Below are 25,000 nucleotides of genomic sequence, written 5' to 3' on the forward strand. Positions count from 1 at the left end.
TATACCAACACACACACACTAGGGCTGGCCGGTACACCGTATACCAACACACACACACTAGGGCTGGCCGGTACACCGTATACCAACACACACACACTAGGGCTGGCCGGTACACCGTATACCAACACACACACACTAGGGCTGGCCGGTACACCGTATACCAACACACACACACTAGGGCTGGCCGGTACACCGTATACCAACACACACACACTAGGGCTGGCCGGTACACCGTATACCAACACACACACACTAGGGCTGGCCGGTACACCGTATACCAACACACACACACTAGGGCTGGCCGGTACACCGTATACCAACACACACACTAGGGCTGGCCGGTACACCGTATACCAACACACACACACTAGGGCTGGCCGGTACACCGTATACCAACACACACACACTAGGGCTGGCCGGTACACCGTATACCAACACACACACACTAGGGCTGGCCGGTACACCGTATACCAACACACACACTAGGGCTGGCCGGTACACCGTATACCAACACACACACACTAGGGCTGGCCGGTACACCGTATACCAACACACACACACTAGGGCTGGCCGGTACACCGTATACCAACACACACACACTAGGGCTGGCCGGTACACCGTATACCAACACACACACTAGGGCTGGCCGGTACACCGTATTTTTCCCATATACCAGTATTGATGCACGGACCGGTTTGGATTTTAACTTTACCTAAAATAAAGGTATTTCAATGTTTTTTTGTTAAATGTAATATAAATGTAAAACTGAGTGATAAACCTGAAAAATACGGTAATTGTCAGTTCTTACTGGCAGTAAGAGACGGCTAATAGTTTAAACAGCTCATCTGCTAGCTTCAGGTGTGGACAGGTACACCGCTAATAGTTTAAACAGCTCATCTGCTAGCTTCAGGTGTGGACAGGTACACCGCTAATAGTTGAAACAGCTCATCAGCTAGCTTCAGGTGTGGACAGGTACACCGCTAATAGTTTAAACAGCTCATCTGCTAGCTTCAGGTGTGGACAGGTACACCGCTAATAGTTGAAACAGCTCATCTGCTAGCTTCAGGTGTGGACAGGTACACCGCTAACAGTTGAAACAGCTCATCTGCTAGCTTCAGGTGTGGACAGGTACACCGCTAACAGTTGAAACAGCTCATCTGCTAGCTTCAGGTGTGGACAGGTACACCGCTAACAGTTGAAACAGCTCATCTGCTAGCTTCAGGTGTGGACAGGTACACCGCTAATAGTTTAAACAGCTCATCTGCTAGCTTCAGGTGTGGACAGGTACACCGCTAATAGTTGAAACAGCTCATCTGCTAGCTTCAGGTGTGTACAGGTACATTGTTGCAATGAATATTGCGTGTGAGGCAGTGCTGGTGCCAAAAAGCACCCTAGAAATAGGAATAATGCCCCTTGTGGCAAAAGTAAGAACTGCCATTGAATCCAATGAAAATACATAGTCACTAACCTTTTTAAATGCGAGTAAAGTACATGTTGGATAATTATGCATTTTTATTTATTATTTTTTTTACGACAGGGCTGATGGAAACAACAAATGTGTAAATTTCCAAATGTCAACAAAACAAAATATACTAGACAAGCTGGGATATTTTTGTGTCTGTAAAATCAATGAAAAATAGCAGCAGAAACGCTTTTATGCACAAATATTCATGTAATAACCATTATATCAAAGTAAGAGCGTCTGCTAAATGACTAAAACATAAGTGTAAAATGTAAATATTGTGTGGTCCTCCCACTACGACTCCAGAAACCATGCCATTTTCTAGCTACAGATGAAATAAGTTATGATGAACTTCACAGGGTGGTGAAAGTGCACGGTGATGAGCTTGATGCTCCTTTCCAATAAATATCAAGGGTCCTAAACTCTTCAGGTCACACGATGATCGATGCTTGGCAGCAGTTTGACAAATTTAAATAATCTTGCTCTTTGGTCCATAATAATAATAATAATAATAATAATAATAATATGCCATTTAGCAGACACTTTTATCCAAAGCGACTTACAGTCATACGTGCATACATTTTTTGTGTATGTGTAGTCCCGGGGATCGAACCCACTGCCTTGGCGTTACAAGCACCGTGCTCTACCAGCTGAGCTACAGAGGACCACAAATGATAATCCATAATAATCTCATCATGTAGATAGCCTAACCTGCACTGTATCTGCCAGCTGTTGGCTAGAGTGCACGTGCCAAGACTAGAGTGGGCACAATCGCTATATAAACGCACATTTGTTTGTGACAAAACCCTCAATAGAGTTGAAAATACGATGTAAACCCATTTAACTTGTATATTTTATTCGGTACATGACAATTTAACAGCAAAAATTAGTTTCTATGTTCGCTACGTCCTCACATCACTTTTATCCACAGTGAATTTGATGCATCTCTGGTGGAAGAATTAGCATATTGTTTTTAATGCCGATTTCACAATATTCGCATGAAACTCTGTCGCCATGGAAACCTACTGGTCGCCATGGAAACATACCGGTCGCCATGGAAACCTACTGGTCGCCATGGAAACCTACCTAGGATGGAAACCTACTGAGGATAATAGTTATTCTGATAAAGGAAGTGATACAAAGACAAAAACAAATGTGTAACAGTATAAAATAAATACTAACAAATTAATTAATGAAGAAATGCAGAAATGTATGACAAAGCTGAAATATGTTTTTGGTTGAAGTATGATTATATCAGTATAAAACAATCAGAAGAGATTGAGCCCCATTAATATCACTCAGAATGTACAGTCGTGGTCAAAAGTTTTGAGAATGACACAAATACTAAGTTTCACAAAGTCTGCTGCCTCAGTTTTGATGATGGCAAGTCCCTCTTTGCCATGAAAATGAACTTAATCCCCCAAAAAAACTTTCCACTGCATTTCAGCCCTGCCACAAAAAGGACCAGCTGCCATCATGTCAGTGATTCTTTCGTTAACACAGGTGAGAGTGTTGACGAGGACAAGGCTGGAGATCACTCTGTCATGCTGATTGAGTTAGAATATCAGACTGGAAGCTTTAAAAGGAGGGTGGTGCTTGAAATCATTGTTCTTCCTCTGTTAACCATGGTTACCTGCAAGGAAACACATGCCGTCATCATTGCTTTGCACAAAAAGGGCTTCACAGGCAAGGATATTGCTGCTAGTAAGATTGCACCTAAATCAACCATTTATCGGATCATCATGAACTTCAAGGAGAGAGGTTCAATTGTTGTGAAGAAGGCGTCAGGGCGCCCAAGAAAGTCCAGCAAGCACCAGGACCGTCTCCTAAAGTTGATTCAGCTGTGGGATCGGAGCACCTCCAGTGCAGAGCTTGCTCAGGAATGGCAGCAGGCAGATGTGAGTGCATCTGCACGCACAGTGAGGCGAAGACTTTTGGAGGATGGCCTGGTGTCAAGAAGGGCAGCGAGGAATCCACTTCTCTCCAGGAAAAACATCAGGGACAGACTGATATTCTGCAAAAGGTACAGGGATTGGACTGCTGAGGACGGGGGTAAAGTCATTTTCTCTGATGAATCCCCTTTCCGATTGTTTGGGGCATCCGGAAAACACCTTGTCCAGAGAAGACAAGGTGAGCGCTACCATCAGTCCTGTGTCATGCCAACAGTAAAGCATCCTGAGACCATTCATGTGTGGGGTTGCTTCTCAGCCAAGGGAGTGGGCTCACTCACAATTTTGCCGAAGAACACAGCCATGAATAAAGAATGGTACAAACACATCCTCCGAGAGCAACTTCTCCCAACCATCCAAGAACAGTTTGGTGACGACCAATGCCTTTTCCAGCATGATGGAGCACCTTGCCATAAGGCAAAAGTGACAACTAAGTGGCTCGGGGAACAAAACATCAACATTTTGGGTCCATGGCCAGGAAACTCCCCAGACCTTAATCCCATTGAGAACTTGTGGTCGATCCTCAAGAGTCGGGTGGACAAACAAAAACCCACAAATTCTGACAAACTCCAAGCATTGATTATGCAAGAATGGGCTGCCATTAGTCAGGATGTGGCCCAGAAGTTAATTGACAGCATGCCAGGGCGGATTGCAGAGCGTGTGCTGGCCCCGACACTCGAGCAGTCGGGAGGGGAATAGGGTGGAATAGGGGGGGAGGGGGGGGGATAAAGGGGGGTATAAGTGGGGGGGTTACATCTACCCTTTTTCTTTCTACCTGTCCCTGTTCTGTATGTCGTGTTTTGTAATATTTGTTTTGTGTCCAGAACTCTGGGTCTTGTTGTTCATGTCTGTTCTCTTATGTTTAGATAAGAACTGTACACATGTCTTTCATACCTATACACCATTCTTGTGTGTGTTCAATAAAAAAATATTTGAACAGAAAAAGAAGGGTCAACACTGCAAATATTGACTCTTTGCATAAAGAGCCTCTTGTGGCTGAATGGAAGCAAGTCCCTGCAGCAATGTTCCAACATCTAGTGGAAAGCCTTCCCAGAAGAGTGGAGGCTGTTATAGCAGCAAAGGGGGGATCAACTCCATATTAATGCCCATGATTTTGGAATGAGATGTTCGACGAGCAGGTGTCCATATACTTTTGTAGTGTATGTGTTGCCACACATTGAGTCATGCACTACTCAAAGCATATTTAGAACTTTTGTTTATTAAATACATAAAATACCATCATACCTTCAAAAACTAGAAAAATATTGTGGTATGATATTTTGGCCATAACGCTGAGCCCACCCACACATACACACCAAATCCCTAAATTGTGTTATTGTGTTGAGACTGATGGGACGACAAGAATCCAAAAAATGTTCCCTGAGCTCCGGGGGGGAAAGAGAGAATTCCAAACAACGTTCCAATGATTCCGAGGGAGAAAAATTCCTCAAGTGCAATTTGATGACTTGGCAAAAAGAGACCAGAGAGAGAGAGAGAGAGAGAGAGAGAGAAACAGAGCGAGAGAGAGAGACAGACAGACAGACAGGTATTTAGATAATTTGACACACAGAGAATAAATCTAGCTAACAATCAATATTACTCTTAAACACCCAAACACACACCCAGCTCCCTACCTACCACACACACCCAGCTCCCTCCCTAGATACCACACACACCCAGCTCCCTGCCTAGATACCACACACACCCAGCTCCCTACCTAGATACCACACACACCCAGCTCCCTACCTAGATACCACACACACCCAGCTCCCTACCTAGATACCACACACACCCAGCTCCCTACCTAGATACCACACACACCCAGCTCCCTACCTAGACACCACACACCCAGCTCCCTACCTAGATACCACACACACCCAGCTCCCTACCTAGATACCACACACACCCAGCTCCCTACCTAGATACCACACACACCCAGCTCCCTACCTAGATACCACACACACCCAGCTCCCTACCTAGACACCACACACACCCAGCTCCCTACCTAGATACCACACACACCCAGCTCCCTGCCTAGATACCACACACACCCAGCTCCCTGCCTAGATACCACACACACCCAGCTCCCTGCCTAGATACCACACACACCCAGCTCCCTGCCTAGATACCACACACACCCAGCTCCCTGCCTAGATACCACACACACCCAGCTCCCTACCTAGATACCACACACACCCAGCTCCCTACCTAGACACCACACACACCCAGCTCCCTACCTAGATACCACACACACCCAGCTCCCTACCTAGATACCACACACACCCAGCTCCCTACCTAGATACCACACACACCCAGCTCCCTACCTAGACACCACACACACCCAGCTCCCTACCTAGATACCACACACACCCAGCTCCCTACCTAGATACCACACACACCCAGCTCCCTACCTAGATACCACACACACCCAGCTCCCTACCTACCACGCACACCCAGCTCCCTACCTACCACACACACCCAGCTCCCTACCTAGATACCACACACACCCAGCTCCCTACCTAGATACCACACACACCCAGCTCCCTACCTAGATACCACACACACCCAGCTCCCTACCTAGATACCACACACACCCAGCTCCCTACCTAGACACCACACACACCCAGCTCCCTACCTAGATACCACACACACCCAGCTCCCTGCCTAGATACCACACACACCCAGCTCCCTGCCTAGATACCACACACACCCAGCTCCCTGCCTAGATACCACACACACCCAGCTCCCTGCCTAGATACCACACACACCCAGCTCCCTGCCTAGATACCACACACACCCAGCTCCCTACCTAGATACCACACACACCCAGCTCCCTACCTAGACACCACACACACCCAGCTCCCTACCTAGATACCACACACACCCAGCTCCCTACCTAGATACCACACACACCCAGCTCCCTACCTAGATACCACACACACCCAGCTCCCTACCTAGACACCACACACACCCAGCTCCCTACCTAGATACCACACACACCCAGCTCCCTACCTAGATACCACACACACCCAGCTCCCTACCTAGATACCACACACACCCAGCTCCCTACCTAGATACCACACACACCCAGCTCCCTACCTAGATACCACACACACCCAGCTCCCTACCTAGACACCACACACACCCAGCTCCCTACCTAGACACCACACACACCCAGCTCCCTCCCTAGATACCACACACACCCAGCTCCCTACCTAGATACCACACACACCCAGCTCCCTACCTAGATACCACACACCCAGCTCCCAACCTAGATACCACACACACCCAGCTCCCTACCTAGATACCACACACACCCAGCTCCCTACCTAGATACCACTATAGTAGCCTATATTCTCAAAAGGTACAGGAGTTGGGGTCTTGTGTGTGTGAGATCCACGATCAAAGGAAGGAGATTCAGACAGAGTTGAGCTGTGGAAATCAGGAAGGAATATCATTGCCGTTGCCGTTGCCGGCCGCGACCGGGAGACCCATGGGGCGGCGCACAATTGGCCCAGCGTCGTCCAGGGTAGGGGAGGGAATGGCCGGCAGGGATGTAGCTCAGTTGATAGAGCATGGCGTTTGCAACGCCAGGGTTGTGGGTTCGATTCCCACGGGGGGCCAGTATGAAAAATAATGTATGCACTCACTAACTGTAAGTCGCTCTGGATAAGAGCGTCTGCTAAATGACTAAAATGTAAATGTAAATATAATATTAGGATAAGAGACAGAAAATAAAGTGGGAGGAGAAAGAAGAATTCCTGCTGTCCATCTGTCCATCTGTTCGTTTATTTCTGTCCGTCCGTAAGCCGTTCTGATTACACACACACTATCAGATTCCATATAACCAGTGCAATACAATAGATAATACCATCGAATGTATAATCACTCATGTCCAACATGCTACGTTAAAAACTACAACAAAACATTCAAAAATATCACTGGCAAGATATTCTCTATTCTCGTTCACTAACTGAAGTGATGTTCAGAACGCATATCTACTATCTATCAATGCCAGACATTACATGTAGCTATAGAGGGGAAGGAAAATGGATACTTTGGTAACTTCTCCAACCTTTTCAACATTCACTGCATATTTGGATCTCAACTGTCAACAGAACCACAACATAATGTAGCCCCCCACACACACACACACACACACACACACACACACACACACACACACACACAACAAAACCACAAAATATTGTAGCTAGGGGTTGGAATGAAATAGTAGCCTGACCAAACCAGACCTTGAACTAAACTCAACTCTGAAGTCATCGCCCACTCTGTAATCGTCTAGCTGACCTTCCGGAATTATCTGACAATCAGACACAGGTAATTGTTCTCCTCATCACCATAACGACTCAGTGATTTGGCCTGGCCCCGTATCCACGGTTACGCCAGCTATCCCGTTACAACGACGGCGACACACCTTCCTGCCCTGATGTGCACACACACACACTTAAATATTAGAAGGCGGAAACTAGCCAGACCCCCATTTCCATATAAGAGGTAACCAGACCTAAATCATGACCAGATCAGGTCATATTAAATCAACTCTGCACCTCCACACCATGAAGCACATTCGTTAAGCCAGAATCCTGGCTATCGATACTCCTTATAGGGTACGTGACCCAATGACCCCTGTCCTTGGCCAGAGTTCCGATTGAAGGGAAAGTGAAGTATGGGGGGATGGAGTGTATCAGAAGAAGGGGAGGGGGGGGTGGAGGATAGAGGGAGTGGAGGGGAGGATAGAGGGAGTGGAGGGGGATAGAGGGAGGGGAGGATAGAGGGAGTGGAGGGGAGGATAGATGGAGGGGGATAGAGGGAGTGGAGGGGAGGATAGAGGGAGTGGAGGGGAGGATAGAGGGAGTGGAGGGGGGGTAGAGGGAGTGGAGATAGAGGGAGTGGAGGGGAGGATAGAGGGAGTGGAGGGGAGGATAGAGGGAGGGGAGGGGAGGATAGAGGGAGGGGAGGGGAGGATAGAGGGAGGGGAGGGGAGGATAGAGGGAAGGGAGGGGAGGATAGAGGGAGGGGAGGGGGGATAGAGGGAAGGGAGGGGGATAGAGGGAGGGGAGGATAGAGGGAGTGGAGGGGAGGATAGAGGGAGGGGAGGGGAGGATAGAGGGAGGGGAGGATAGAGGGAGTGGAGGGGGATAGAGGGAGGGGAGGATAGAGGGAGTGGAGGGGAGGATAGAGGGAGGGGAGGGGAGGATAGAGGGAGGGGAGGGGAGGATAGAGGGAGGGGAGGGGAGGATAGAGGGAGTGGAGGGGAGGATAGAGGGAGGGGAGGGGAGGATAGAGGGAGGGGAAGGGAGGATAGAGGGAGGGGAGGGGAGGATAGAGGGAGGGGAGGGGAGGATAGAGGGAGGGGAGGATAGAGGGAGTGGAGGGGAGGATAGAGGGAGGGGAGGGGAGGATAGAGGGAGGGGAAGGGAGGATAGAGGGAGGGGAAGGGAGGATAGAGGGAGGGGAGGGGGGGATAGAGGGAGTGGAGGGGAGGATAGAGGGAGTGGAGGGGAGGATAGAGGGAGGGGAGGGGAGGATAGAGGGAGTGGAGGGGAGGATAGAGGGAGGGGAGGGGAGGATAGAGGGAGTGGAGGGGGGATAGAGGGAGTGGAGGGGAGGATAGAGGGAGTGGAGGGGGGGATAGAGGGAGTGGAGGGGGATAGAGGGAGTGGAGGGGAGGGGGGATAGAGGGAGTGGGGGGGGTAGAGGGAGTGGAGGGGAGGATAGAGGGAGGGGAGGGGAGGATAGAGGGAGGGGAGGGGAGGATAGAGGGAGGGGAGGGGAGGATAGAGGGAGGGGAGGGGAGGATAGAGGGAGGGGAGGGGAGGATAGAGGGAGTGGAGGGGAGGATAGAGGGAGTGGAGGGGGATAGAGGGAGTGGAGGGGAGGGGGGATAGAGGGAGTGGAGGGGAGGATAGAGGGAGTGGAGGGGGGATAGAGGGAGGGGAGGGGAGGATAGAGGGAGTGGAGGGGGGATAGAGGGAGTGGAGGGGAGGATAGAGGGAGTGGAGGGGGATAGAGGGAGTGGAGGGGAGGGGGGATAGAGGGAGTGGAGGGGAGGATAGAGGGAGTGGAGGGGAGGATAGAGGGAGTGGAGGGGGGATAGAGGGAGGGGAGGGGAGGATAGAGGGAGTGGAGGGGAGGATAGAGGGAGTGGAGGGGGGATAGAGGGAGGGGAGGGGAGGATAGAGGGAGTGGAGGGGGGATAGAGGGAGTGGAGGGGAGGGGGGATAGAGGGAGGGGAGGGGAGGATAGAGGGAGTGGAGGGGAGGATAGAGGGAGTGGAGGGGAGGATAGAGGGAGTGGAGGGGAGGATAGAGGGAGTGGAGGGGAGGATAGAGGGAGTGGAGGGGGATAGAGGGAGTGGAGGGGAGGGGGGATAGAGGGAGTGGAGGGGAGGATAGAGGGAGTGGAGGGGAGGATAGAGGGAGTGGAGGGGGGATAGAGGGAGGGGAGGGGAGGATAGAGGGAGTGGAGGGGAGGATAGAGGGAGTGGAGGGGAGGATAGAGGGAGTGGAGGGGGGATAGAGGGAGTGGAGGGGGGATAGAGGGAGTGGAGGGGAGGATAGAGGGAGTGGAGGGGGGATAGAGGGAGTGGAGGGGAGGATAGAGGGAGTGGAGGGGAGGATAGAGGGAGTGGAGGGGGGATAGAGGGAGTGGAGGGGGGGATAGAGGGAGTGGGGATAGAGGGAGTGGGGATAGAGGGAGTGGACAAGGATCACATCACAAATCTGGCAGCAGGTCCAGACACTGGGGATTTGTAAACAGGCCCCTCGCCCCCAACCTCCCAAGGCCCCTCCCAAACCTCCCCAGGCCCCTCCCCAAGACCCTCCCCAATATAACCAATGTCAAACTAAAACCCTGGAGAGAGGTAAGCTTGCCACAATCCAATACATTTCATGCATTCTAGTATGCATTTGAAGTAAAAGTGAGTGACACCAATTGCGTGTGTGTGTGTGTGTGTGTTTACCTGAGGTGAAGGTCTTCATAGTACTTGAGGCAGGCGTAGATGAACTCTTTGAGCTGAGAGTAGACTTTAGGAACAAACTCAGAGAATGGAAGCTTTTTAGGGAACGGAAGCTACAGAGGAGAGAGGGAGAGAGAGACAGAGAGAGACACACAGAGAGAGACACAGAGAGAGAGACACAGAGAGAGACACAGAGAGAGACACAGAGAGAGACACAGAGAGAGACACAGAGAGAGACACACAGAGAAAGACAGAGAGAGAGACACAGAGAGAGACAGAGAGAGAGACACAGAGAGAGACAGAGAGAGACACAGAGAGAGACACAGAGAGAGAGACACAGAGAGAGACACAGAGAGAGACAGAGAGAGAAGAGAGAAATAGGTCAGAGGTTAGACAAGCTCTAATGAAGTCAACTTTCCTGGTCCTAGGGTGTGCAGGCTTTGGTTCCAGTCCAGCACTAATACAATTGATTCAACTAATTAACTCATTATCCAGACTTTGATTAAATGGGTAAGAATACTTTTATGATTACCATTGGTTCATCAAGCACAACTGAAGTATTTCACAGATAACCATACAAAAATGAACAAAAATATCAACCCCTTAACTTTTTCCACATTTTGTTACGTTCCAGCCTTATTCTAAAATGGATTAAATTGTTGTTGTTTTTTTCTCATCAATCTATACACAATACCCCCATAATGACAAATATTCAGACCCTTTACTCAGTACTTTGTTGAAGCACCTTTGGCAGCGATTACAGCCTCGAGTCTTCTTGGGTATGACGCTACAAGCTTGTCACACCTGTATTTGGAGAGTTTCTCCCATTCTTCTCTGCAGATCCTCTCAAGCTCTGTCAGGTTGGATGGGGAGTGTTGCTGCACAGCTATTTTCAGGTCTCTCCAGAGATGTTCGATCGGGTTCAAGTCCGGGCTCTTGCTGGGCCACTCAAGGACATTCAGAGACTTGTCCCGAAGCCACTCCTGCGTTGTCTTGGCTGTGTGCTTAGGGTCATTGTCCTGTTGGAAGGTGAACCTTCTCCTAAGTCAGAGGTCCTGTGTTCTTGGGGACCTTCAATGCTGCAGAAATGTTTTGGTACCCTTCCCCAGATTGGTGTCTCGACACAATCCTGTCTCGGAGCTCTACGGACAATTCCTTCGACCTCATGGCTTGGTTTCTGCTCTGACATGCACTGTCAACTGTGGGACCTTACATAGACAGGTGTGTGCCTTTCCAAATCATGTCCAATCAATTGAATTTACCACAGGTGGACTCCAATCAAGTTGTAGAAACATCTCAAGGGTGATCAATGGAAACAGGATGCACCGGAGCTCAATTTCGAGTCTCATAGCAAAGGGTCTGAATACTTATGTAAATAAGGTATTTCTGTTTATTTTATAAATTAGCAAACATTTCTAAAAACCTGTTTTCGCTTTGTCATTATGGGGTATTGTGTATAGATTGATGAGGAACATTTAATTTAACCCATTTCAGAAAAAGGCTGTAACGTAACAAAATATGTGGAAAAAGGGGAAGGAGTCTGAATACTTTCCGAATGCACTGTATATCGAACTACTATTCACGCCTTGTCCAGTTCAGGGTCTTGAAGGTCTATACCAGGGGTGTTGAACTCTGACCCTACGAGGTCCGGAGCCTGCTGGCTTTTCTGTTCTACCTGATCATTCATTGCACCACCAGGTGTCACGGGTCTAAATCAGTCCCTGACTAGAGGGGAATCACCCACCTGGTGTCCCAGGTCTAAATCAGGCCCTGATTAGAGGGGAATCACCCACCTGGTGTCCCAGGTCTAAATCAGGCCCTGACTAGAGTGGAATCACCCACCTGGTGTCCCAGGTCTAAATCAGGCCCTGATTAGAGGGGAATCACCCTCCTGGTGTCCCAGGTCTAAATCAGGCCCTGACTAGAGTGGAATCACCCACCTGGTGTCCCAGGTCTAAATCAGGCCCTGACTAGAGTGGAATCACCCTCCTGGTGTCCCAGGTCTAAATCAGGCCCTGACTAGAGGGGAATCACCCTCCTGGTGTCCCAGGTCTAAATCAGGCCCTGACTAGAGGGGTCTATACACTCTAAACTCTTAGTTAGTACTTTGTTCGGGGTCTTGGAAGGTCTATACACCCTTATCCCTACACCAGGGGTCGTCAGCTAGATCCAGCTGCGGGACCAATGTTTTCTTGAGTGGATGGTCGTGGGGACCGAACATCATTTACAAAGCCCAAACAGATATAATGTTTGACTAAAACATAATACTTTCAAACCTTGCTTACATTTGTATACAAATCAGGTGTTTCTCTATTATGTGTGGGAGAACACTTGGGAACAGACTTCTTACATTAAAATCACTTGGAGCTGATTTCCTGCTATTTTTACAGTCTTTTATGTCCAACAATGAAAATAATAAAAACGTACATATATATATGTATATTTTTTTCTTCTCACAACTTGGGGTGCCAAATAAAAACCACCCGCAGTTGGGGACCCCTCCACTCTAACCCCTAGTTAGTACCTTGTCCAGTTCAGGGTCTTGGAAGGGGAACTGGGAAGTGAACCGTCTGTGTTCCTCCTCTGTTGCCACGGGGATGGGACTAAAGTTATCCTGATCCAACACCTGCCTAGAGAGAGAGAGAGAGAGAGAGAGAGAGAGATGAGAGGAGAGGGAAGGTTAACGCATGGGCACACTATTTATCTTCCTCATCATATATATATATATATATCTCCCATCCCTCCATCCAAGCTTTTCTGGGTTCGGTGAGATTCCCAGTCCTTCTGAACTCAAGGCGTGTGCCAGAGAGGCTTTCACAGGGATCAGTTGGAACTACGGCCGCTGGGGTTACACAAACACACAGTGTACACACACACACACACACCACACCACACCGCACCACACCGCTGGGGTTGTTCTCCTGTGGTCTGTCTGCTCCTCTCCGGTCTCTTCAGAATGCTGAGAGCGGAGCTCCGAGGTTCCGACATTCCGAACAGCGTTCCAGAGAGAGGCTTTGAACCCTAGTTGTGTGTTATTCCACAAAAGAGGCGACATTTCTGTGGTGTGTGTGTGTGTGTGTGTGTGTGTGTGTGTGTGTGTGTGTGTGTGTGTGTGTGTGTGGGGGGGGGGGGGGGGGGACATTTTTGGGGTTTTCCGTGTTGTTTTACAGCGTATTGAACGTCCCTCTGGCCTTTGGTGAGAAATAACTGCAGTAACAATGGTTCAACTACCCGGGGGATCATCTCTCACACACACACACACACACACACGCGCACACACACACACACACGCACGCGCACACACGCAAGCGCTAGCACACACACGCTAGCACACACACACACACGCGCGCTAGCGCACACACACACACGTACACACACGCACGCGCTAGCACACACACACACACACACACGCGCTAGCACACACACACACACACACACACGCTAGCACACACACGTACAGAGTACGACTAACCCAAACCCCATCGGTCTTGCCAGGGACATTATCACCTCTCGTCCACTCTATAGCAGAGGAAGTTAGCTGTTCCCTCTCCTGTCTGAAAACATCTCAACCAAACGACACACCAATGACCTTTACCCAACACAGTAGTCATTCCAAAAACACACAGAAACAGTTGTAGGAAAGAAGGGGAAAAAATTCAGGTTTTCTAAAAAGTCAAAAAGGCCAGTCAGTGATAGAAAGCACACAGGGAGGTGTACGAAGACCCGAGTGGTCCAGATGTTGTCCTATCAGAGATCGGTCTACCATTTATTTTCAGTTACCTGAATGTGAGGTTCCATTTCTTCAGCAGTATCTCTCCATACTGCTCTCTCATCTCCAACATCATGTCAAACAGCTGAGACACCGGGAACCCGTAGCCCTGAAACAAGGGATGAGCAGAGGAGGAGGAGATAGACGGTCAACTCCCTCAACTTCACGCTGACCTCATCCAGGCTCGTGCAAAACACACACTAGATATTTAAAAAACACACAGTCTCTCTGCACACAAAAAAAACCAGACAAAAACACACAACATGTTCGACATGAACCTTTTCACACTCGCGCTGCCCTCAAAACAAGACACGCCGCTCGCTGCTCATCTGTTTGAACTTGTCAATTTCAAATTATTTTCTAACAAGTTTTATTTTCTAACAACAGTTTGAATTGATGTGTGTTCAGCCTCCTCGTTAATTCACATAGAAAGAAGTAGCCCATTTCACTGTTGAGGACAATTTATGTTTGAGGCTTTACTGAGCCGGACAAACTCCTCTCTATGATGAGAGCCAAAGCACTTCCCCAGTCGTTCCCCAGATCAAGTATGTAGATATTTGCGCATCTCGTCAGAAAATAACTTGCAAAGTTTTCCTCTTGCCACATTTTCCTCCTGGCACATTTTCCGGCTGGCATTGCCTTCATTGTTGTTTAATAACGTTGTTTAATAACGTTGGAAATGTTCCTATTAAACTGCCTTATCATTAAAACACGTTAACATTATCGTTTCTGTATATGGTGTTGTCGTTTCTATTGTAGCACACCATATGTATGTAACGTACTTACTGTTGTATTCACGTTTTCAAGTACTGGTGACAAATCATGCATTCCGATTTTTTTTTTTAGGGAGGTAGATCAGCTTTAATATTGCAGATAGATTGTAGCATGCATCAATGTAATTGTTCGCGTCACTTCCAATCCCCCATATATTATTTTGCAAATATATACACTACCAGTCAAATGTTTGGACACACCTACTCATTCAAGGGTTTTTCTTTATTTCTACATTGTAGAATAATAGTGAAGACGTCAAAACTATGAAATAACACATATGGAATCATGATAAACAAAAAAGTGTTAAACAAATCAAAGTATATTTTATATTTGAGAATCTTCAAATAGCCACCCTTTGCCTTGATGACAGCTTTGCACACTCTTGGCATTCTCTCAACCAGCTTCACCTGGAATGCTTTTCCAACAGTCTTGAAGGAGTTCCCACATATGGAGTTGTTGGCTGTTTTTCCTTCAATCTGCGGTCCGACTCATCCCAAACCATCTCAAATTGGGTTGAAGTCGGGGGATTGTGGAGGCCAGGTCATCTGATGCAGCACTCTCCTGTTTCTCAGAAAGATGTTCTCCTTTTTAAGTTCCCTAACGTCCGTTTCGATCTTAGTGACTGTCCCCCTTTTAGTTTTTTTGTATCTTTCTCCATTATCGCAGCTTTTTCGTCACTCATTTCAAGACTCGCCTTCAACTCTTTTATATCCTTAATTACTAATTCAAGTATGCCCAGTTTGTCATTTATCGACTTTAACAGATCGCTCTCCACACTTACCAGTCCCAGTGGTGAAAAGCATAAATCATCTGTATCAGTCGATCTTTTCTCTTGGAGATTGAGTCTCCTCGTTTACCCTCCGTCATGTTTTGAGTGTTGCTTGTTTTCGTAATATATCTGTCGATACATTTCTCTAGCCTTATGATTTGTTTTGTGTTATTATCCAGATGTAATGTTATTAACCATGAAGTGCTAATATTTAGTCTAACTTACAGCAGTGCAAGTAGTCCGGGTAGCCATGATTAGCTGTTCAGGAGTCTTATGGCTTGGGGTAGAAGCTGTTGAGAAGCCTTTTGGACCTAGACTTGGCACTCCGGTACCGCTTGCTGTGCGGTAGCAGAGAGAAGAGTCTATGACTAGGGTGGCTGGAGTCTTTGACAATTTTGAGGGCCTTCCTCTGACACCGCCTGGTATAGAGGTCCTGGGTGGCAGGAAGCTTGGCCCCAGTGATGTACTGGGCCGTACGCACTACCCTCTGTAGTGCCTTGCAGTCGGAGGCTGAGCAGTTGCCATACCAGGCAGTGATGCAACCAGTCAGGATGCTCTCAATGGTGCAGCTGTATAACTTTTTGAGGATCTGAGGACCCATGCCAAATCTTTTCAGTCTCCTGAGGGGGAATAGGTGTTGTCGTGCCCTCTTCATGACTGTCTTGGTGTGTTTGGACCATAATAGTTTGTTGGTGATGTGGACACCAAGGACCTTGAAGCTCTCAACCTGTTCCACTACAGAACAGGGAGTACAGGAGGGGACTGAGCACACACCCCTGAGGGGCCCCCGTGTTGAGGATCAGCATGGCAGATGTGTTGTTACCTACCCTTACCACCTGGGGGCGGCCCGTCAGGAAGTCCAGGATCCAGTTGCAGAGGGAGGTGTTTAGTCCCAGGGTCCTTAGCTTAGTGATGAGCTTTGAGGGCACTGTGGTGTTGAACGCTGGCAGTGTGGTGCCAGGACAACAACCTCTCCCTCAATGTGATCAAGACAAAGGAGCTGATCGTGGACTACAGGAAAAGGAGGGCCGAACACGCCCTCATTCACATCGACGGGTCGAGAGCTTCAAGTTCCTCGGTGTCCACATCACCAACAAACAATTATGGTCCAAACACACCAAGAACGTTGTGAAGAGGGCACAACAACAACGCTTTTTCCCCCTCAGGAGACTGAATAGATTTGGCATGGGTCCCCAGATCCTCAAAAGGTTCTACAGCTGCAGCATCAAGAGCATCCTGACCGGTTGCATCACCCCCTGGTATTGCAACTGCTCGGCATCCGACCGCAAGGCGCTACAGAGGGTACCGGTACCCCCTGTATATAGCCTCGTTATTGTTATTTTATTGTGTTACCTTTTTAAACTTTAGTTTATTTAGTAAATATTTTCTTAACTCAATTTTCTTAAAACTGCATTGTGGGTTAAGATCTTGTAAGTAAGCATTTCACGGTAAGGTCTACACCTGTTGAATTCGGTCCATGTGACAAATAAAATTTGATTATGATACCTTTCCCCATGGACTTGAAATCCCCCAGAAATTAAATGAACCTCCCCACAAACCCCCCCAAAAATGGTTTCATCCAAATCTGGCTTTTGCACTATGGTTCGGCTAGGCAGTAGGCTTGTATTTGAGGTGATGATCTGTAAGGTGATGGTGAAAAATGGCCAAACTAAATTCATATTTTTTCAGGCCGCAGCCAACTTTGACTTTGTTTATTTGCATCTGATAGTGAATGGCATTCTAGGATTAGGGAGTTTTCGCTTGTCAAACATAAACAAACATGGCTGCCATCATAAAGCATTAAGCTGCTGTTAGCTTAGCATCTCTTTTCTTAACAATATTACATTTCTCCCTTGTGGATGTGTTCCGTGTGATGATGAATGATGAAGTTCGCATTTATATTTTAGAATAAAAGGTGAAATTGAGGAATAAAGTTGTGAAGACCTTTATTTCCCATCAGTACATTGTTTAGATGCATTTTTTCAGACAACGCTGGTTAGATGTTTTTTTGTTGCATCATACAGTATTCAGGCCTCTTCCCTTTTTCCACATTTTGTTACGTTATAGCCTTACTCTAAATTATTTTAATTTTTTTCTCAATCTACACACAATACTCCAAAATGACAAAGGCGAAAACTGGTTTTTAGAAATGTTTGCACATTTATTTAAAATAAAAAAACAGAAATACCTTATTTACATAAGTATTCAGACCCTTTGCTGAAGACTAGAAATTGAGCTCAGGTGCATCCTGTTTCCATTGATCATCCTTGAGATGTTTCTACAACTTGATTGGAGTCCACCTGTGGTCAATTCAATTGATTGGACATGATTTGGAAAGGCAACCACCTGTCTATATAAGGTCCCACAGTTGACAGTGCATGTCAGAGCAAAAACCAAGCCATGAGGTTGAAGGAATTGTCCGTAGAGCTCCGAGACAGGATTGTGTTGAGGCACAGATCTGGGGAAGGGTACCAAAAAATGTCTGCAGCATTCAAGGCCCCAAGAACACAGTGGCCTCCATCATTCTTAAATGGAAGAAGTTTGGAATCACCAAGACTCTTCCTAGAGCTGGCCGTCCGGCCAAACTGAGCAATCGGGGGAGAAGGGCCTTGGTCAGGGAGGTGACCAAGAACCCGATGGTCAGTCAGAGCGCTCCAGAGTTCCTCTGTGAAGATGGGAGAACCTTCCAGAAGGACAATCATCTCTGCAGCACTCCACCAATCAGGCCTTTATGGTAGAGTGGCCAGACGGAAGCCACTCCTCAGTAAAAGCACATAACTCCTGCTTGGAGTTTGACAAAAGGCTCCTAAAGACTCTCAGACCATGACAAACAAGATTCTCTGGTCTGATGAAACCAAGATTGAACTCTTTGGCCTGAATGCCAAGCTTCACGTCTGGAGGAAAGCTGGCACCATCCTTATGGTGAAGCATGGTGGTGGCAGTATCATGCTGTGGGGATGTTTTTCAGCGGCAGGGACTGGGAGACTAGTCAGGATCGAGGGAAAGATGAACGGAGCAAAGTACAGAGAGCTCCTTGATGAAAACCTGCTCCAGAGCGCTCAGGACCTCAGACTGGGGCGAAGGTTCACCTTCCAACAGGACAACGACCCTAAGCACACAGCCAAGACAACGCAGGAGTGGCTTCGGGACAAGTCTCTGAATGTCCTTGAGTGGCCCTGCCAGAGCCCGGACTTGAACCCGATCGAACATCTTTTCCATACATTTGCAAAAATGTCTAAAAACCTGTTTTTGCTTTGTCATTATTGGGTATTGTGTGTAGATTGATGAGGGGGGGGGGGACAATTTAATCAATTTTAGAATAAGACGGTAATGTAACAAAATGTGTAAAAAGGGTCTGAATGCACTGAATGCAGTACTGTCTGACTGTATGCAGTACTGTCTGACTGTATGCAGTACTGTCTGACTGAATGCAGTACTGTCTGACTGAATGCAGTACTGTCTGACTGAATGCAGTACTGTCTGACTGTATGCAGTACTGTCTGACTGAATGCAGTACTGTCTGACTGTATGCAGTACTGTCTGACTGAATGCAGTACTGTCTGACTGAATGCAGTACTGTCTGACTGAATGCAGTACTGTCTGACTGAATGCAGTACTGTCTGACTGTATGCAGTACTGTCTGACTGAATGCAGTACTGTCTGACTGAATGCAGTACTGTCTGACTGAATGCAGTACTGTCTGACTGAATGCAGTACTGTCTGACTGAATGCAGTACTGTCTGACTGAATGCAGTACTGTCTGACTGAATGCAGTACTGTACGTTCTGTTGCTACTGTTCCCATCACGATGGAACGCTGCAGGGTCCACTCAACAATGACCACAAATATGTGAAAGGGTTAAATACACAGTCCTAATACACAAAAATATAAAATAAAAACACTAACCTGCAGTGTGTCTGCTAACAGCACAATGAGATTCTTCAGATCCAACACCAGGTCTGGGTCAGCGCAGTACGACTAGAGAGCGCGACGAGAGAGAGAGCGAGAGAGAGTGACAGAGAGAGTGACAGAGAGAGCGACAGAGAGAGAGTGGGGTTAAGGCTAACACAAGAACGCTATGCAAAATGTACGTACGAAGGGTATAAACTAGGCTTTAGTGTGTGTGTGTGTGTGTGTGTGTGTGTGTCTTACTGAGTGTGTGCGCAGGGCAGCGATGGTCTTGGACAGTGCTAGCTCCCACAGCTCTTCGACATAGGCCCTGTTCACCAAGCCCTGGGTAGTGTGGAGAATATGGTCCTCTATTACGAAGAACCTGGAGAGAGTGAGAGAAAGAGTGAGAGAGTTGGGGGAGAAAGAGAGAGGGGGGGGGGGGGGGGGGAGAGTGAGAGGGGGGGAGAAAGAGTGAGAGGGGGGGAGAAAGAGTGAGAGAGGGGGGGAGAAAGAGTGAGAGAAGGGGGAGAAAGAGAGAGAGGGGGGAGAGAGAGGGGGGAGGGAAAGAGGGAGAGAGGGGGGAGGGAAAGAGGGAGAGAGAGGGGGGAGAGGGAGGGGGGAGGGAGAGGGGGGAGGGAAAGAGGGAGAGAGGGGGGAGAGGGAGGAGAGGGAGCGAGATAAATTAACAATGGTATGAGAGAGATGACTGTGTCTGACTGTATAATGGATTACTAGAGTTTAACTTGCTAGGTAGAGCTTTATTATGGACAGAGCATCTATAGGGGACTGATCGCCAGCCCAGTTTTCAGACATATTGATCCCTGAAAGTTTCTCTTTCCTTCTGACTTGGCCAATGTATTTTATAAATTTGGCGCATTACATGTTAATCTTAAAATAATAAACATTTAATAAGTGTGAAGCAGAAAGTGAATATCCAACAGAAATTGGAAATAAATATATAGATAACTAAAATTATGGTGGACTAAAATTAAAACAATATCTTCCAATATGGAGAAAGTTGTTTGTTTTGTTTTTAAACCTTACAATAGGGGTAAAAGCAGAACATTGTCTGAGGGTGATCCGTGTGTATTAGCAGTAGTGATTGGGAAGGTCTTGAGAGTCCTAGTTGAAGGAAACAGATATGGAGACTAGTGAAAGTAACAAAGTGAATGGTAATATTAGTGGCATTCAGATAGCGCTCTAATAATGCAATATCTTAGTAATTTGAAGAAGTAAATATTTCAATACAAGGTCACATGACGAACAGAGGGATTGAGCCTTGGGACTGATATTAAATTAGAGGCTGACATCAGGTGTTTGGGTTAGAGATAAGCTTACTGTGGAAAATAAGTAGTACTCACTGAACTCAAACAGGCTGTAAGGGACACAGTGGGACATTTGGGACAGAGGTATGAATAATTGAACAAGATGTGTTTTTTTGACCATTTCCAATTAATATTTCTCAATTCTATAGTTTGGGTATCACCAGTGATTTAAGCAAGAAGGTAATGTCAACTAAAACAACAATAATGTTTCCATTATGTGGAACTGTGTCCAGAATTGAAGTAGATCCAAGTAAATGTTTTTAGTACCGAATATTGAGTTGATAAGCCAGAACCAACATTTTGAAGGTCCTAGCAGATTCGTTAAACAGGTTTCATATTTTGACTAGTTGATGTCACAGGAACATATGTCAAAGGTCAACAGGTCAAAATGATAAAAGACTACAAGAGAGGGGCTCTGGGATTGTTTACTGTAGAAGGTTCCTATTCAGCATAACGGGACACTGTATCATCTGGTGTGTCTTAAGTATAATTCTGTATATGCATGATTTTATTAAGACTTCCTGCCCAAGATGCAGTAAACTCAATTAAAGAGTAAGACTTTTTAGGACTGATTAAGATGTGCAAACTAAGTACATGATGGAATGTCCGCTACCAAGTAAAAAACAAACAAAAAAAAAAACGTTTACCAATGATTCTATATGAGGAAAGGATGCACCTTAAAAGGGCACACAAATTAAAATTGTCTGAAGTTTATTGTCTGAGTTTTGGTTGCACACATGTAAATTCTCTTGATATATACGAAAATGTACTGAAAAACCCAATTTCTGAAATATCTTTAAATAATGAGTCTGAGGTACAGGGAAAGAAAAGTCAAAAGAAACACTCACTTAAATGGGGTGGAATGACCTCTGACCTGACTTTCTGGTGAGGCCTGATCACCCTTCCTAGATAGACTAGAGACATTGGGTGAGATTTAAATGGCCTATGTAAACACTAATAATTAGGAAGAAGTTTATAATTTAGCAATAGTCCTGTGTGTGATTCGGACCACGAGAAGAACAGGAAAAGAGTGCTGTCCCTAAATGAGGGACTCTATTCCTTGAATTACCTTATGGGATACAATAAAGTTAAGATGGAGTCATCAAGGGTTGTAATTCTAATTCTATTTGTTATTTTGATTTAACAGGCAGTGTTGCTGTACTCCTGAGTGGCGCAGTGGTCTAAGGCACTGCATCGCAGTGCTAACTGTGCCACTAGAGATCCTGGTTCGAATCCAGGCTCTGTCGCAGCCGGCCGCGACCGGGAGACTCATGGGCGGCGCACAATTGGCCCAGCGTCGTCCAGGGTAGGGGAGGGAATGGCCGGCAGGGATGTAGCTCAGTTGATAGAGCATGGCGTTTGCAACGCCAGGATTGTGGGTTCGATTCCCACGGGGGGCCAGTATAAAAAAATAATAATAATATGTATTCACTAACTGTAAGTCACTCTGGATAAGAGTGTCTGCTAAAATGTAAATGTTTTTTTGTTTTTTTTACGCTTGAATCATGATGAGTCATGTGTCCAAAGGGGGAATTACCAGTCCCCTGGGGCCCTTTGGTAAATATGCAAATAGATTTTCTTCACATGCCTGCCTGTAAAAGGAAAAGGTATATGTTGGTAATGGTTGACAGTTACTCCAAATGGATTTAAGTTTTCCCCACCTCGAGTGATATATGAAGAAGTGTATTGCTGTTTGTTTTGTTTTTGTCTTGCTTCAATAACAAATCTCACCAGATTGGGTCTGCTGGATGGTCGGTATTTCTCCCTAAGGATTAGCCCTCTGACTCCCTGACCCTGTAACTCTGCGGTGAGGTCACAAAGGTCATAGGGGAGTATAAGCCAATTTGAGGGAAAAAATTGTTTAAACTGTGTGTTGTCATTCTCTTAGACATTTGTATTAAGAATATTTTGTAGTAATAATAATTTGTCATACAGTGAATAATTTGTAATAGTGAATAGTTTGTCTGGATTTCCTGAATCAGAAATGCACTAAAACTAAACTGTTGTTCTGGTCTGTCCTCTCTCGAGGTTATGGCGAAGGTGACCACAGATGGTATCTAGATGCATGGAAGATAATTAGACGGAGAACAGCGTGAGCCTCGACACCCCCTCTAACCGGCTGAAGTAATGGTGACAATAGCGTTCACTATGGCCCTGTCCTTCACATCTACCGTGAGACCCGAGTCCGAGCCAGCAACCTGTACACAGAATCCAGTCGAAGCTATCAACTGCCTTTTCTCTCAGGAGTGCGCATGGAGAGAGATCCCGTCCAAAACTTCTCTCATGCTGCTGGTGTACTGGTAGGAAAATGGAGAAAACATAATGGACCGTAAAGGACAGTGGCGGCTAAGGTGAGAGATTCGTCTGCTTTGAAATCGTGAAATTATCAAGGGCCATCCACTATGAACACGTGCATTGGGAGGACGAACTGTAAAGCTATCGGAAGAAGAAAATGAAGACGCCAGAAGAATGAGTGCCGTGAAGGAAGGGGGGTGGTCAACCGTGCCCGTAATTGATTTAGACTTGTCCCCAAACAATTATTTGTGGTGTCAGGTTGATTGTGGAGGTCTGCACACAGTGAAATGTATAGTAATTTAGACTAAAACTGCATTGGAGATACCAATCTGTCGTTAACATGCCACTCGTGACAAAAGCTATAGCTGAAATCTCATTGCCAGAATCCATAAATTAAAATTGTGTAAATGAAGCATATGTGTAACTGTATGAAGCGAAGGTCTTAAGTTAAAACATTCTACTGCAATGGTTTTACAAAGTACAACCCAGAATGAAGGGGTTGAAAGTGTATGTGGTTTTATGCGTTGATTTTGTCTACTTTACTACTTTGATTGTAGATTTGAGCGATATTATGATGATTATGTATGAAATTAGAGTAACTCCCGTTAATAGAAGTATAACCTTTGATTTGTTATAATGTATTTTGATAGAACCTCCTTTTGATAGAAGCTCAAATCTAAAATGGTTACATTAAAATGTAATGATAATTATCACAGATTGAGTGATAAGAGGAGGGAATGTGATGGAAAGTTGTATCATGCGAAGAGACAGCCTTGAAAATGTTCATCTTGTCTTTCGTGTCGTAAATAATCCTTGGTTCCTGCCTTGGTAAAGATATCGGGGGGGGGGCACATGACACCCCCTCCTTAGGACCATCTGGCAGAACGCCCAGAATATGTTCTATAAGTTAAGATAGGAGACGGTGGAAGACACATACAGGAACCAACCCTATGTAACTTGTCTGTGTAAGCAGTATATAAGAGATCTAACGGGAGCTCCTGACAGACGTGTCCTAAAGGTGCATCGAGTTTGTTGAAACCTCTCCAGTTAACTGTTAATAAAGAACGATTCATTTAAGATTTACTTCGAGTGTCCCATGTGTAGAATTTCCACGACACTATCCTATAGGCTATCTTCTGAATAAGATGCACTATTCAGAAGATACATTCATTTTTTTTATTTTTGTAATGCCATTGGGAACCATTAGGTCTAGATGTGTTGACCATGTGTTAGGCCTACCTAAAGGGTTCTGACCAGGAACACCAACATGTTCACCTGTTCTGGTTTAGCAACACTTTGGAGTGGAGTGACAATATTGCCGGCTGTACTGAACACGCGTTCAGACAAGAGCGCTTGTTCCACGGATATTTTGGGGTCGACGTTGGCCATGAGTGGACAGACCCTCATTCCCTCTCCACCAATGGGTCATCATCTCCTCCGATGGCATGTTCAATGAGGTAGGCTGGGAGCTCTGCGATGGCCCACAAGGAAAAAACAACTAGGCCTAACAGTGTTTTATTCTTAACAGGGATTTAAATTAGATTGTTTGTGGCTTTTGTACCAATTTAAATAATAATAATATACAGCCTAGACTAAGCAGTGTGTAACTACAGTCCTTTATGCTTCCCACGTCTCATCTTAACGGGAATATGCCACCTCACATCCCGCACACCATCAATCCTGATTCAAATGTCTTCAAGACTGTGTGTGTTGGGGTGTGGGTGGGTGTTGGTGTGTGTGTGGGTGGGTTGGTGTGTGTGCGTCTTCTGCCAGCAAGTCCAGAGAAA

The 25,000-nt window shown here is 46.5% G+C and overlaps 1 protein-coding gene across 1 annotated transcript in view; it reads right to left on the minus strand.

Annotated features, from left to right (window-relative positions):
• Positions 1-25,000, minus strand: part of LOC311116265 (exocyst complex component 6B-like) — a gene marked incomplete at its 3' end in the record, with an annotated part of 31,505 nt that overhangs the window by 4,071 nt on the left and 2,434 nt on the right. Inside the window, exons 3-7 of the mRNA XM_084191373.1 lie at positions 19,855-19,975; positions 19,609-19,680; positions 14,171-14,268; positions 12,915-13,020; positions 10,394-10,503 (exon numbers count right to left, since the gene is read on the minus strand). Of these exons, the coding sequence (XP_084047499.1) occupies positions 10,394-10,503; positions 12,915-13,020; positions 14,171-14,268; positions 19,609-19,680; positions 19,855-19,975 (507 nt within the window). The remainder of the gene's footprint in view (positions 1-10,393; positions 10,504-12,914; positions 13,021-14,170; positions 14,269-19,608; positions 19,681-19,854; positions 19,976-25,000) is intronic.

This window comes from Coregonus lavaretus (genome assembly GCF_964263955.1).
Source record: "Coregonus lavaretus genome assembly, contig: HAP1_SCAFFOLD_4319, whole genome shotgun sequence".
Taxonomy (NCBI): Eukaryota; Metazoa; Chordata; class Actinopteri; order Salmoniformes; family Salmonidae; genus Coregonus; species Coregonus lavaretus.